Source organism: Fundulus heteroclitus, chromosome 13, assembly GCF_011125445.2.
Source record: "Fundulus heteroclitus isolate FHET01 chromosome 13, MU-UCD_Fhet_4.1, whole genome shotgun sequence".
Classification (NCBI taxonomy): Eukaryota; Metazoa; Chordata; class Actinopteri; order Cyprinodontiformes; family Fundulidae; genus Fundulus; species Fundulus heteroclitus.
This window is the reverse complement of record NC_046373.1, coordinates 11,062,557-11,078,139: the sequence shown is the minus strand read 5'-3', so window position 1 is coordinate 11,078,139 and position 15,583 is coordinate 11,062,557. Positions and strand designations below refer to the sequence as shown.

At 38.7% G+C, this 15,583-nt stretch overlaps 1 protein-coding gene across 1 annotated transcript in view; it reads left to right on the top strand.

Moving 5' to 3' along the window:
- The window catches only part of rapgef5a (Rap guanine nucleotide exchange factor (GEF) 5a), a 57,048-nt gene that overhangs the window by 21,179 nt on the left and 20,286 nt on the right, over window positions 1-15,583 (top strand). Inside the window, exons 5-9 of the mRNA XM_012878905.3 lie at window positions 1,062-1,239; window positions 7,842-7,923; window positions 8,051-8,099; window positions 8,221-8,294; window positions 13,525-13,707. Coding sequence (XP_012734359.1) covers window positions 1,062-1,239; window positions 7,842-7,923; window positions 8,051-8,099; window positions 8,221-8,294; window positions 13,525-13,707 — 566 coding nt within the window. The remainder of the gene's footprint in view (window positions 1-1,061; window positions 1,240-7,841; window positions 7,924-8,050; window positions 8,100-8,220; window positions 8,295-13,524; window positions 13,708-15,583) is intronic.

The window sequence follows — 15,583 nt, the reverse complement described above, 5'->3', positions numbered from 1 at the left end:
TGCATGTAGTTTTTGTTAGAAATCATCCTTGCGGTACATGGATCTCATGGGGTCTGAGCAGGAGATGCAGCAGGCTGTGAACTTTCCACTTAAAATTTGATCCTAAAGTGTGCTTGTAGAGCAGCGAAGGCAGTGTCTTATTTCTCTTTTCTCTATGACTTAATAGCCCCAGAATATCCAGCCAGCCTTTCTTTTATTTCAATTTTTCACCCATAACCACAGCAGCCCATGTTTCTTTTTATCATCAAAGTCTGCCTTACTTAAACAATTTCCCTGCAGCGGTTTAACTCATGCTGAAACCTTTTCTTCCTTTAGCCCCATGCAAACTTTCTAGCTACAGCCTAGCTAACCCTGCACACAGAAAGAATCATGCTTCTGTGTTAAACTTCATCCTTGTATCATAGATTCTTCTAAATATCTGATAAAGGCTACCTTTTTCTTATTTCTTTACTTTGTCTCTCTGTCTCTGCTGCATACGCCTCTCATTGATATTTCTTTGGGGTTACGGTTCTTGATTCTGTCTTTTGACACCCATATTGTTAAGTTTTGTTTGACTTTGCTGACATTAATGTCCTGAAGCTTCGTCCACAAGTCTTTAATCAACAGAAAAGAGAAATAGATTAATTTAGAATATAGCAGCAAATTTGTAAATAAACCAAACAAGTTGTTGTGCCATCTTTGTGGAAGTACTTTATATTGTCCAATTAGGTTCATTGCGGTCAGTCTCCTAAACACAAAATATTACTGTGGGGAAAACAAACTTAAGCTACATAGCTGGAATTGCATCTTAGGAATTTTTTTGCAGGAATAGGATTCTTAATGCAAAAACAAACATAACGCTTGAACCTTTATTGTCAGAGCTTACCTCAAATTGGTATAAATGTTTAACGACAATAATTAAATCAATACTTTTGGATAGGCTAATAATGCTCTAATTATCGTCCAACCTTACTGTTTCTGATACTAAAGTCACCATAATAATGAAAAGGAAGTTAATGTTTCTTTCTCACTTTACTAGCTCCTGTTTGTGAGTTTTTCTGTTTTTATTGATGTATTTTCAGTGGACCAGCGGGTGGTGTTTTCAGACTCCAACACTTACTATCAGTTCAGTTTTGAAGAGTGCGACTCTGCCTCCTGTGAGTTTCGTGCCAATGAGGCGGAGTGGCCAGAGGCTGTGAAGCTCCTCCTCCAACTCGCTCCATATGTCCAGTTTCGCTCTGGTGGTGGGGCCAATAGCCCGTAAGTAATAAATAAATCTACGGGTCAGTTTTGTCATGTTTATCTGTCCTAATAGACCTTATGTTTGTGCTGTTATAAAGGTTGTTGATGCTCCTATGCAGTTTCGCAAAGTTTGTAAAAGTATCACATTTGTTTTTTATATTTTCCTGGTCTTACTCTGGGGAAAAAACAGAAATTAGTGATTTGAAAAACATTTTTTTCGGATTGAGTTTTGCATAAAAGTCATCAGTGTTTCAGGTTTTTATTTACTAGCAACCCACAGGTGCTTCTACAGTTTTGGAGGTATAATAACTATTGAGTCAAGTGATTAAACTTGCCTTCATTACTTGTCTAACTATCAAACTGATTTTAAATTAATGTAGCTATTATTAATGTAACTCTCGGAAGCAAAGTTACTAAAATACAGAAATATAATCTGTTGCTGTAACCCCTATTTTGATCAACCTGGAGCCGATCGTTGTTTGAATGTTATTTTGCCTTTTATTCAATCTGAATGATACTGCATGTTGACATGTCTTTGGACAAGATGGTTATTGCTAATCTACTGTGTGTGTGAAACACCTTTTGAACATCAAGCTTACAAATTGACTTAGGACAAGATATCTGGTTTACAAAAAACAAGACGAGACAAAATAAAAGTTATATTTTTTGGAAAGCTATGATTCCTCATATCACATATTATAAACCGTGTTTTCAAAGACTGTAATAAGTGTAATATTTCAGTCATGGTTTGATCTGTCCATATGCAGTAAATCTCCAGTTACAAACATGTAGTTACATTATTTTTATGACAACAAACGGCACCTTAATGTCCCACATACAAAATTTTGCCTGTTGCACATACATTCCAACTCCTAGCTTTGTCTTGTCACTTTATGCTCCACGTGTTGCTTCTACATGTGCATTGTGGCTCCTGTGCCGTTTCCCCTTGCTAATCCTGTGCTTACTGCACATTTATAGAAATCTGATAATCTATAGTTAGCCAGTTCAGATTTTAACTTTCTAAAAACATTAGATTATGAAGTATAGATGACACAATATTTCCTGAACTAATTAATTTTTTTATAAAATTGTCATTTACTTGAACTACAACAAGAAGCTTCAAAGGAGATGCTAGCTTTACAGCTCTATAAGGCTCCCATGCACGATTCAGCCAAAGCAAAACCAGTTTATCTTGTAGAAAACTGAGGCCTCTAATGTGTTGCATAAATTTACCTTTAGAAAACTATTTCCCTAATATGAGTTTTTTGTATAAAGCCTATGATTTTTCATGGTGACAGAGGCATACATACAATAAAGCAAACACGTTCGGTTAATCTACAGTAACTCTTTTTGGCTCCCTTTAAGATGTCTCAACATCAAATGACAAAATAAACAAATCTGAGTTTGTTAAATGCAGAAATTTGAGTAAGAAAATGTAGAAGCCCTGAACACATTATATAATCTCTTCTGACCTGAAGTGGAAAGCTCATTATTCCTTTAAACTAGCCTGAAGTGACAACCTTCAAGTGTAGATTTGTGACGAAGGTCATTTGTCAGTTTGATTTGTGGTAAAAAGGGAAAAATGTAAGTCACACTACTGGTGTGTGTGCATTTTGTCCTTGGAATATAGAAGTCACACTGCCAAAGATTGTCGTTTAAATCCCTGTGAGAAGCCTAATCTCCGTTCAGTGTCTTACATCCTCGCTCTCCTTAGAGGCGTATTTATTTGCACATACACACCCATGTGTATTGAGGAAGGCCACTTATATGGAAAACGTGACACACGATGTGATCACTCGCATACATGAGATGGTCTCCAGGGCGTTCTCACTCATACGCTCTGAGTGGTGTCATTCAGAGTCCCTGCTTTGCTGCGTCTGTAAGTGAGGTTCCTGCTGAGGCTGCCACTGAACTCAATCTGTCACTCAGAGAAATAAAGTGAGATCCGTGTGTGTAATGAAACTGAAGAATACATGGAGAGCGAAGTGACGCACACGTCAATATAGTCTTCTGTACGTCAGCTTCAAAGGGTGCATGTACAGACACCATGCAGAGGAGCTGACAAGAGGAATTCAAATGTCATGTTTAAGGTAAAACCCGTGTATCACAGCGTACATGCATCTGTATTTTGTATCAGTAACTTTATATACAATGACACACACTCTGACTTACTTTATTTCACTGCTTGCACAAGTCAGCAGGGTTCAGACTAATGAGTGGAAAACATCAGAGCCACTTATGTCCAGCTGAATTTTCTAACTAGTGCTGTTCTGACAGCAAGACGCTACAGGAAACAAGGAATCTTCATAGGTTCACAAATACAGAGCTGTTCAAAAGTCTTAAAGCATTCCTCTTTGCAATTTGGTTTGAATGAGCCAGAAGATTTTTAGTCCTAAAATACTTGATTTTTATATTCATGTAATCTAAAGGTCTTTCAAATTTCCTAATCTTTTCACCCATTTTCAGTCCTTCCATTTATGCCCACTACAGGACCATTATTAGTGATATCCTTTGTTTGACATGCTACTTAAGAGTCTGGGGTAATAAATCAGACATCAACACTCCTCAGTTGAAGACATGACGTAGACCATCTTCACGGACAACTTGGCAATGAACCAATACAAAACTCAGCACATTAGTGCAAAGTGGAAAGAAATCAGACATAGATTCACACACTGTAGTGTGTGTTTGTATTCAACCCAGCTGGCTCAATATGTTTTAATTTGCTGCCGCTAACATAAGTCTACCAGCTTTGCATGGGTAGAGACCAACATTTTGGGCTGTTCTTCTCTGGGAAATACCTTGTGCTCAGTCAGATTGGTTGAAGAGTGTCTTTCAACATGAGTTAAGTCTTACTACAGAGTCCAGTGATGTATGTTTAGGATTGTTGTCCTGCTGGAAAGTGAATATCCGTCCAAGTCTTTTTCAGCTTCTGAATGGTTTTCCATCCATCTTCCCATGAACTCTAATCGGCTTCCCTGAAGCCGCTGGACAAAAGCATCCCTTTAGAATAAACCTGCCACCACCATATTTCACAGTGGGGGTGCTGTTGTCACGGTGATGTGCAGGTTTTTCTTGCAGACCAGAAAGTATAATTTTGGTCTCATATGAACTTCTGCATGTTTGCAGCATCCCCAACGTGGCTTATGGCAAACGGCAAATGAAGCTTCTTATGTCTGGGGATCTCTCTGTATCCTCTATAAATACCATCAGGCTCTTCTCTGATTAATACTCTCATTTGCTCTCTTTTTCCTCCCTCAAAACACAGATTTTATTTAGGGGCATTGGTTTCAAGGGGGTAGAATACAAAGGCAAGCCCCAGTGTTCATATTTTTATTTGTAGAAAGAAAACTGAAAACAACGCCTTTTCCTTCAGCTTCTTATTTATGCACTACTTTTTGTTGGTCCAAAATACCAGGAAGCTTGTAGATGTAAAATGACAAAATGGGGGGGGGGGGGGGGGAATTCAACCAGGGTGAACACAAGGACTTGATTTAAAACAAATACACATTAGTGTATTTACCATTTTGCACTAATTTAAAGAAGCAACATTTTGCATGTATGTTATCGTCATAATTCATAACGGTACAGTATGTACACTATGTTGGCCCCCGTTTGCTTTAAATTAAAATTTATACATAAAATAACTTATTTCCACTAGATGTAAATATAGCTATAAATATGACTTTGTGTCTTGTTTTCCATTTTTTTTTCTTTTTTTACTGTAGCATCGAATGTTTCAGTCCTTCGTTTCAATCCTTGGCTGGCACACCATTTCTCTGCAGACAGCCATCTCACAGTTTTCCTCCTGGTTTGTCTTTCTCTTTAAAGCTGCTTGTTTCAAGCTGTGCTAAAAAAAAACAAAAAAAACCCCCAGAAAACAAAAACAGACTTGCATAACTAGTATGCAGGTCCAAAACATTTGATGTACCAGAGTTTTCTCAGGGCATTCTGTGGCCAGACATTATTGCTCCTCATGCTTCCCTTGTCTCCTCTGTCACAGACTGTTATTTCCACTCATTATTAATCATTGTTCCCTCTAACCAATTCTTTTATCTAAGGAGGGAAGGTTTATTTATATTCTGAGATGACTTTAGGCATACCATGCTGCTTCACTGAAACCAAGGAAGAACATATACATTTTATATACGGTAGTTATTTTTCTGCATCATGACTGTTTTGATCATTACCATTTTAAGTCATTGTTTTTAACTCCATATAACAACTTTTAAGTAATTTAGCATCAGAAAATGTTTCCTGTCACACCCAGTATTTTATATTTTCCGGATTATTCTTAGATTCTTCAGAAATTTCATTTCACGCAAGCTAGCTTCTTGAGTCGGATATCTATGAAAATTTAAATGCAGCTTTAATTAAGCACTTATGGGTTGGGGGGGAATATGTGTGTAAAGTGCATTTTAGAGGAACGGTGCAACGAGAGACAACATTAATGTTTAATTGTTAGAAGTTCTGCCAACTGCAGTGGAAAGCTGTGTTTGTTAAAGTTTCTTGATAAGACTGAGGTTTTATGGAACCCATGATGTCATTTAAATCACAGTAACCTTGCATGTAATCCCACATTAAATCAAGAACGTTGCATTCCTTCAAAGCTTACTATATAACAGAATAATACTTGGTTGGCGTAGTTTATTTTTTCCTTACTCTCCTTACACTGTATGTGTGTAAACTGTGAGGTGAAGTATTTGTGAACAATCCGTAAATAAGCAGTTTCTTTTTCTCTCTATGAAATGCAGGAGGAACAGAATTGCCAAGAGCTAAAATATGACACCTTTGATTGGGAGGAAGAATATTCTTGCTCGCTTTGCGTAGTACGTTGGTCCCAGATAGTTCAATCCTCTGTTTTAAATGAAAAAGGGCAGAGAGTCAGATTCTGCAAAATGCAACTGCAACATATGTCAGTCATCTGTTGTTAAAAAACAAACAATAATAACATCTTACTCCAGTATTTAATGCTATCTATGTCACAGCCCAAGCTTTCAGCTCTTCCTTAAGACTAAACACGTATGTTTCTCTTGCATAGGGAAATTAAACACAGAATGATTTGTGGTAATTTACAGAATTCCTTGCATCACGAAGCTCTTGATGTGCTTTGAACGAGGAGGTGGCGCTGGCACAGATCATGCTATTCCTCAGCACTGCTGTGTGCTGCTTAATGGCTGGTGAAACACCTCCTACTGTGCTTAACCTCCATCTCTGGTACCTTCAGGCTCATAGTGAGTCACCAAATTACCAGCTGAGCACTGGCTGAAAATAAAACCTAATGATCCCGAAGAGAATACATTTAGCTTGATGATTTTGATTTTTTTTTTCTTTCTTGATCTGCAAATTGACTTCCATATATGGTGAACACATAGCCCTGTTTTACCATGTTTTAGAGCAAAACACAGCGTTTATTCCTACAGTACAAGACTGGCAGTAAACATATGGTATTTGTACACTCCTTCTAGGCATCCAGCGATCCACCTGCCTGTGTCTGTATCTGTTCCAGAGCTCTGTAGCTGCTGTGTCAGGCTGAAGGCTATTGTGTTATCACCTGCTCCCTGGCTTCTTCATCTATCATTTCCCTTATCAGATCACACAGTACACACATAAACACACACACACATAAAGTCATACAAGGTTTCATTTTCTTTCCTCCACAACAAGTTACACTGGGATGTGTGGATGCAATCCAAATGGGATGCAAATGTTGCTGAGCCTGTGTCTGTATGTGTGCACGCTTGAGGGTTGTACATTTTGTGTGTGTGTGTGTGTGTGTGTGTGTGTGCGGGGGGAGTGAAGCAATGCATCGAAAATCAACCCCTGCTTTGGTTTTCTTGGAGTTCATATTGGATGAGGAGCCTCGGGTGCCGTCTGCTGCTGTACCAGACCCTCTATGCAAACCTCTAATCCTCGCTGTTAGAATAATGCAAAATTTACCCCAAACACATTCCCTAGCCGACATGCACATTGATTAGGACAAGCATTAATATATTCATGAATGCACACAGGCTTAGGAAAATCCTCAAGATTTAGACATCCGCGTATGTTGTGAAGACATACGCGCACAGCTGCTGCATTGCTGCACTTACATCCACCGAACTATATAAATAAAATAAAAAATAGGTATTTGGCTAAATGTGAAGAAGTACCAGAAACTAACTTCAGAGACTGATATGTGGTGCAGGATTTTAACTGAGGATACTTTTAAGAAACTCATGTGGTGAATAGTGCAAAAATGCAAAGAATCATTGCATTTAAATTTATGGAAATTTTACAAAAGTGTGATACTGCACTTTTTCCCTTAGCTTTTGTGTTACTGGATCACTCCCACATTTATCTGGAACAGCGGCACATTTAAACTAGTTCATTAGAAAGTGGATATCTTTTTTTAAATAAAGCCTGCTATTGTTCATTTAAAATATTTAACATATGCGTTTTTTATGTCCACGGATTCAAATATCCAGAGGAGATTTTCATAATTATGTAAGATGTAGTTCTGCTCACAGGATGCCAGGGGGCAGTGTAGCAGACGCAGGTCTGCGGGGGACTTCAACACCTGAGGCTGTTTGATCAGAATATTAAACAGTTGCAAATAAAGCTCTGTCTGTTTCTTTCAGGTCAGAGGAAGACTCTGAAGGTAACAGGGACATCTGTAGTGAGATCCTTCAGATGAAAGCCCTGGAGAGGCTTACTTCTACGGTCAGTGCCTCCCAGAATGAAAGTACAAAACAAATAAACATGTGGCAACACTAAAACTAACTTAAAATGATAGGCAGACCTACTTTATTGTTTATATATTTTTTAATTTCCCCCCTTTTTCAAACAGGTACAAAGTGAGTTGGCAGCTGCTCTGGCCAGAAAGACTCGCAAAGCTTGTAAGTGAGGTTCTGGTTGGATTTTTTCCTTCAAGCACTTTTACTAGGATTGGGAGTAAATGTGAAACCATACAATTATGTCATAAATAATATACTGCAATATTCTTTTGTGTGGTTGCAGTATCAGAGCAGGACTCTGAGACGACTGAAACGGGTCGCCAGGAATCTAGCACCCCCAGTGAGGAGAGCAGCCCGGTAATATACACACCTACACAAACAGCAGTATGCTGTCGAAATGTCCCAATCATTTATTTACGCCCAGTCCTCATGCTTCAAATATTTTTACTAGAGATGCTCAGGTCAGGCTTTCATTGGCTGATACCAATTTCTTCAAGCTCTTCCCTGCTGATTCCGATTTTGATCAAATCAGATTTTCTTTTCTTTTTGTAATACATGTATAAGAAAAACGTGCTGCAGGTTCTTTGCTGCTGTAGTAGTTTTGAATTCAGCAGAAAATAAAGGAACTAAAAGATGTTCACATTTATAAATTAAAGCATATGATTCTAAGCTTAATAAGCTTTTTACTAAACTTCAACAAAGTTAATCAATATATGACCTGATGGTGCATTCCTAAAGCAAAAATGGTGATAGTATTAGTTTTTATCAGACAGATTAACCGATTCTGATTTCTAGTTGACATGATTGGTGCATCTCTAACTTTTACTTTCCTGTCACAGTTTGTGCTTCCTCTATAAATTAGAAGAGCCTTTTCGGTCAATAAATAATTATTTTTAACATTTATTAAATACTGATTAATGTGCAGCATTACACGTTTATAAATTGTAGTTGCTGCTTGTTTGTTCATGCTGCTTATTTCACTTTTTCTGCTGTATTGCAAGGAAATAGCAGTATCCTAATATAGAACACCTTTCCTACATACATTGCTGTTGCACATACACAGAATACAGTAACAGTATCTGCTGTGCCACCACCTGCATAGAAGTTGCACCATACTTGAAATGAATTGGTGGTGCTGACTACTTGGCTTTCCTTTAAAGGTCACTTGAGTCCAAGTTTTATTTATGTGGAGGTGCACACATGGCTGAACTCAGAAAACGGGGTCAGGGAAGAAGCACAGAGCGCTTCTTCATCCCATGTCTGTGCAGTCAAAACCTTTTTCTCTCCATCAATTATTTATTCTCTCATCACATCATAGTCATCAGGGAAAGGGGGGGAAAGAGCCCCATCAAAAATATAGTGTTTTATATTTCAGTAGTTTACGTGATTTATAGCCTAGTTAACATTAAAAGTTCATGTTTATGAATTTCCTTTTGACTATAGCCACAAATGTTTTTATTCGATTAGAATTAACTATTATTATATTACAAAGGAGCTTGCATTATCTAAACCAAATTGCGCCTACTCTACCCAACACCAGATAAACCCTCAATAAACTAATTTTAGCAGTCAAGGTGGAAAAAGAAGAGAAAATAGTTATTAAAATGTTCAAATGGCAGTGTGAGTAACTTTAATGATTAAATTGTGAGAACTAAGTAATATCAAATAAAATGCAACCCAGTCTGGAATAAGAAGAGAAGCTCTGAAAAAAAAGAATAAAGCAAATAGTAAAGGACTTACTGCTGTACAATATGTAAACATTCACAAACTATAAAAGTTTTTACAGTTTAGCCCAAAATGTTGTTGTACCCTCGGCAGATTCCAGGTTTGAAATATCGTTTAGTTTAACCAGCGTATTTGTGACTGGAGGTAATATTACCATCAAGTTAAATCCCCGAATCTAATAGAAAATCTTTGGAGGGACCTAAAGATTAGAGTGATGGCGAGGAGACTTTCCAACCTCAAAGACTTGCTCAGCATCACAGATAAACCATCAAAATACCAATGGGAACATACAAAAAGTTTGTCAGTAAATACAGTAAGGGGTTTGATTATTGTGATGCCTGTAATATAGAAAATTTTTCGAGATACCATTTTAAAATTAAAATGCAAATAGAAACATACATTATAAAATTTAATACTCCTTTTACGTTTTCTTATCTTTTGGGTGATATCTGTTTAATTTCCTATCAGAAACAAACTTCCTGGCTGAATAAAAATAGGTTTAAGTCTAAGTCTGCCCTAAATCTCTGCTCAACTGTAATTAGGAGCAACATTTTTAGCATTTTACATGATTTCCAATTTGCCACCTTGCAAGATCCCATGGATCTGAACTAAAACACTGCCACAAAATATCAATCAGAAAGAAATTAGAAATACTAATGCAAACTTAATTTGCATCAAGGGTTAATGTTAGCTACTGCTGTTTGCTTATGATTTGTTTCCTGTTCAGTATTAAAATAAACTCGCTCTGTATGGCTGTGGTGAAGACTTATATAGTAAATATTGACAAACAACGGTTCCATTTTCTACCTTCACAGTAGATTAGAGAAAATAAAAGTACCTTGCTGTGGTCAGATTTTACAACTTGTCATCCTCCTCTAATAAAACAGTGAAGGCAAAACACATGAAGAACCACTCTGATGGTTGAGGTGAACACACCCGGCCCAACATGAAAAAGCTGATTAGTGGTAAACAACTTGGTGCATTACCACCATCTTGTGGTGGTGTTGTTAGCAACACTGCTACTAGGACAGTGAAAAGAAATGACACTTAATACCACTGTCTACTTTTTTGTCTACTTTAATAACTATTAAAATATTTCAAAATTGTTGCTTACTCACGCTATGTCTGAACAAATGTAATTAACTAAATAGTAAATGAATGTGGTGTGCCTCTGTATTCAGCTTTTTTTAGTAAGAGTTACAAGTTTCTTTCCATTAGTATCTCAGTAGCTCAAAATCAGTTGTGTGGGATGGAAAAAAGCCATGATCATCAATTTTTCTAACCATCGATTTTTAATCCTTTTTGGATTTCGACTGAGCTATTTTGACATAATGCACTTTTATCTAATTCATTTTTGTAGCTCTGCCTGCATTCTCAGGGTTGTTGTCATGCTAGAAGGTAAACCTCCACCCAGTCTACAGTCTTTGCAGGTTCCTACAGGTTTTTAACTCAAATCAATTTTATTTATATAGGACTAATTCACAACACGTTATTTCAAAGCACTTTATAAAGTCAAATTCAATCAAATAATCATGACAGATTGGTCGAAAAGTTTCCTATCTAAGGAAACCCAGCAGATTGCATCAAGTATTAACAAGCAGCATTCACTCCTCCTGAAGAAGCGTAGAGCCACAGTGGACGGTCGTCTGCATTGTCCATGGCTTTGCAGCAATCCCTCATACTGAGCAAGCATGAAGCGACAGTGGAGAGGAAAACTCCCCTTTAACAGGAAGGAGAACCTCCAGCAGAACCAGGCTCAGTATGAACAGTCATCTTCCTCGACCGGTTGGAAGTTAGAGAAGACAGAGCAGAGACACAGAAGATTACATTGATCCAGGAATCTTTTCTATGTTATAGGGTAATAGCAGATGAGCCGCTCCCCTGGATGGTGTTGTTATAATTTTGCATTATAACAACAAATAATGCAAAATTGTAGGAGAACTCCGCAGAATGTTCTAGCAGGATTGGCTTGTATTTAGCCCCATCTGTCTTCCACCTCTAATGTGGGTCTACTTTCCTTTTCCTGCTGAACAAAAGCATCCCCATAGCATGATGCTTCCACCACCATGTTTCACTATAGAGGTGGTGCTTTGATGGTGATGCAGTATTAGTTTTACACAGAAAGTTAAATTTGGTGTCATCAGACCAGAACACCTTGTTTTATTAGTTTGCTGCGTAGCAAACAGCAGATGAGGTTATGGCTTTCTCTTAATGGCTTCATTCTTACCAGCTCTTCATAAAGACTACAACTATGGACATCTAGCAGGTGCTTCTTTCAACCATCTGAGCTGTTTGTGCTCTTTGCTTGGCTCTTCTCGCTCTGACTCTGTCATTTTTGAAGACAGATGTGCATTTATTTCAGGGTTGCATGAAAAACGGGGAGTAAATACGATACGCACCACATTTAGATTTTTATTTGCATCCATTTCCTTACAGTTCATAATTATGTACTGCTTTGTGTTTGTCTGTTGCATGCCCAATAACATACATTGAAATAATGTGCCACAGTATAAGGGGTAGGATTTTTATTGCAAGGCACTTTATATTTCTTAGAGAAGAACAGACTAGCTACAAATACTTTTTAAATTCATAAGTCATGCTTGCTGTTTACTGGCTGTTGCATTGATATCCCAAATCATTTGGGAGTGTAGAAAACTGCCTCTGAATGTAGTTGTTGTTGTTGTTGGATGAATATTAACTCTGTCAAACCTATGTATCAATAAATAAGCAGGACAACAAGACAATTAAAATGTCAAGGACACCACTTTGGAATCCAAAGCTTTCGAGATGCAAAATAGCTAAAAAGTTTCTTTTGTTTGTTAGTTTAAATGTGTTGAAGCTTTTAGTTTTCTTTAGGAAAAACAACCCTTAAGACACAATAGCAGTCAATAGGAGATGGATGTAAACGGCTACAAAAGACAACCCCACAAGAACACAGACAGGGGTATCTGGGTGTGTTATATGTCTAGGACAGGAAGTCTACAGCAGGTCTACAGGAAGCAGAGCGGGACAAGCGCCTGTGCTTGTTGTGTGATATCACTGTGTGTACGTGGGTATTCTACAAGATAAGACCTGTCATTAGGGGGGGGGGTTCCTAGTAAAGAAAGTAAACAAATTCAGCGTGTGTGCATTACCCTCTGCTACTGCATGGTACCGTGGGATAGTTGAGCTTACAGGAAGGGTTGCCCGACTCTCAGCCAAATGAAACAAGCCCCTCTGTCTTTCTGCCAAGGAAAATAAACCGGCCAAGCTGCCCGCCACTGGTGATAACCATCACACAAAGCTCCACCCAAGGGAATTCATGCAGACTAAGGAAAAAAGCAATAGTTCCCCCTACTATCCCTCAGCTCTTCTGTTTGAAATAAACCTTCTAATCATTTGTGTGTCATTTTCCTTGTTAAGACATTATTCTTTGATATTCATGTTTTTTTTTCAATGTCCTGAGTATAGAAGGGAGGAGACAGACACAACACGCTACCTCCTCTTACAGACACCCCTCCCGCCCACTTACTACTAATCACACACACTCACTCTTCGCCTCAAGATCCTCTGACACAAAGCAGCCAGTCTGACACAAAGAGGTGAAACAGATAAAAGGAATTACAGGCACTAATAGAAAGAATTACAGACCGACAGGCAGGAGTAATAGGCAGAACAAGATAACCTAGAGAGACCCAGGATTACTATTTCTTCTCATCCTTCCTACATGGACACAAACTTCCCTCTGCATCAGCTCTGGATTACGCTCTGTGGAGAAACTCATTGATCTGCGTTGACCTCCACTTCTCAAACGTTCCCAGTGTCTCTAAGGATGTCTTGGGACTGCGGTTTGAGATATGTCTTCATGCCTCCTGTGTTGCAGCTGGGCGGGATGTGTGCATTGCGGGATGGGACTGGAAGTGGCGGCGGCGGCGGGATGGGGACCGTATGCGCCCGGGAGGAGCTCACCAGCCGCTTAGGACTGGAGGCTGTCCAGCGGCTGGCGAAAGACGGCTGCCGGCTGCTTCAGAACCACAACTACCGGCTACCTGACAGGAACCAGGCGGTTAGTAGAGTTTTATCACACTGGCTGTAATTGTTCATTCGTTGCACCATACACTTAGTGCATTACTGTCAGGCAGGTGAGCACCTCATCATTTGCTTCTACCTTTTGCATATTTTACATCTCCAACCTGCATATGCTGCATGTGCCGAGAAAGGATGAGACCTAGAGAGGTGAACAGTTCATAGCAAAGTGTGCACAATAATAAGGCAGCTTCATTCAGAATGGGACAAAAAGAATGAACCAACAAACAAAAAGGATTTGTTAAATACTTTTCACAATGCTGCAGCACTCTTGAAATAGCCAAACTATTACTACAAGATCCCTAAAGAATTTTGCAAATGCAAAACAAAGTTGTAAAGAGAATGAAAACTAACTTCGATAGACCATGTATCCCTTTATTTTTTCCGGTGCTGGAATATTCTGGGGTGTTCAGTGATCAGAGATATGAGCAAGGTGAGAGAGACTGAAACAAGACCGGCACCGAACAAGATGAAATATCAAGACTGGGCCAAAAAAATATCCAAAGACAGATTTTTTTTGTTAATGTTTCATGGACGGATGAAATAAAATAGTCTTGATGGACCAGAAATGGGCTTATGGGTGGGGTTTCTTTTCTGGGCTGAAGATGACATTTAACTTTAAGACCAACTGTCCATTTCTAGACGATACTTTGTTCCTACATTAGGACTGTAAAAAGTCAGCAGCATTCAGGAGGATCATCGTTTTTATACAAGACAATCCTCCATTGCAAGCAGCCAGCTACCTGACCACGAGGAGCCAGTAAAGGCCTGGCACAATAATGACATGGCTGTTTCCCTCACTTGACTTAACACCTGTTGAAACCCCTCAGGTCCTTCTTAATTTAACCTTCTTAACGTGTGAGATTTAAAAAAAAAAAGGGAAGACAGTACAGCTCTTCTAACTATATTTGGTAACCTATGAGTGTCACTGCACACAACAAATAATCAGAAAATTGAAGGGTTTCACATAAACGGAAATTAATTTCATTGAACAAAATCAATATGGTGGAAACTACACTTTTTTTTTCCTTAGTTTTTTTTCTTGCATAAAAACTTTGACAGCTGCCTAATAACTGTGCACTCAGCTATCCTCCTTGAGAATGCTGACTCTCATGTTTCCTTTAATCACTCATATTTGGAGTTCATTACATGTTGTATCATCTGAAACCATTACATTTGTTATATTGTAAAATGATCATCAGAAACACAACTTGCCTGATAATTGTACGCTCACTAAACCTCCATGATTGATGGTGATGCTCTGCAAACTCCTACATGTAATCTGCAGAATAAGTTGTGGCTGGATGGTTGGCTTGAGTGGGAAGTAAAGGACGTCATGCGGCAAACGCTGTCACTGCTGTCGTCACTTTTAAACACAAATGCAGGTGTTAGTCATCATGGATTCAGGTCAGGGATCAGGGGAGTAAATCCCGGTCAGCACTACCATGACTGGTGCTTCTGGCCCTCCAAGTGTGCACATTTCTTGCATCGCTGGCCCGTCTGATTATCACTTGTGGAGACACAACTGTGATCTGACATAAACACCAGCTAGAACTGTCACTGCAGATAAACTGGGTTCAGCTTCATTTAGACTACGTTTAACAACCACCACTTCTCTGCTGTAGCTCATCCGCTGGTGGGTGTTAATAATGGCTTGCTGCAAAGTGATCTTGTGCTTTTATTACAAGCTGTCAGGAACTTTGTAAGTCTTTCCGTTGTGTTCACTTGTGTGCGTGTCACTTTTCTGGCTAGAGCTTATAATCATTTGTAAGAGCTTTTATGCGCATGTTCATGTGCTGCCGGGCACTGTGGCAGACTGAGTCAGTATACGCTCATAACGAGTGTGGTGTTAGTGA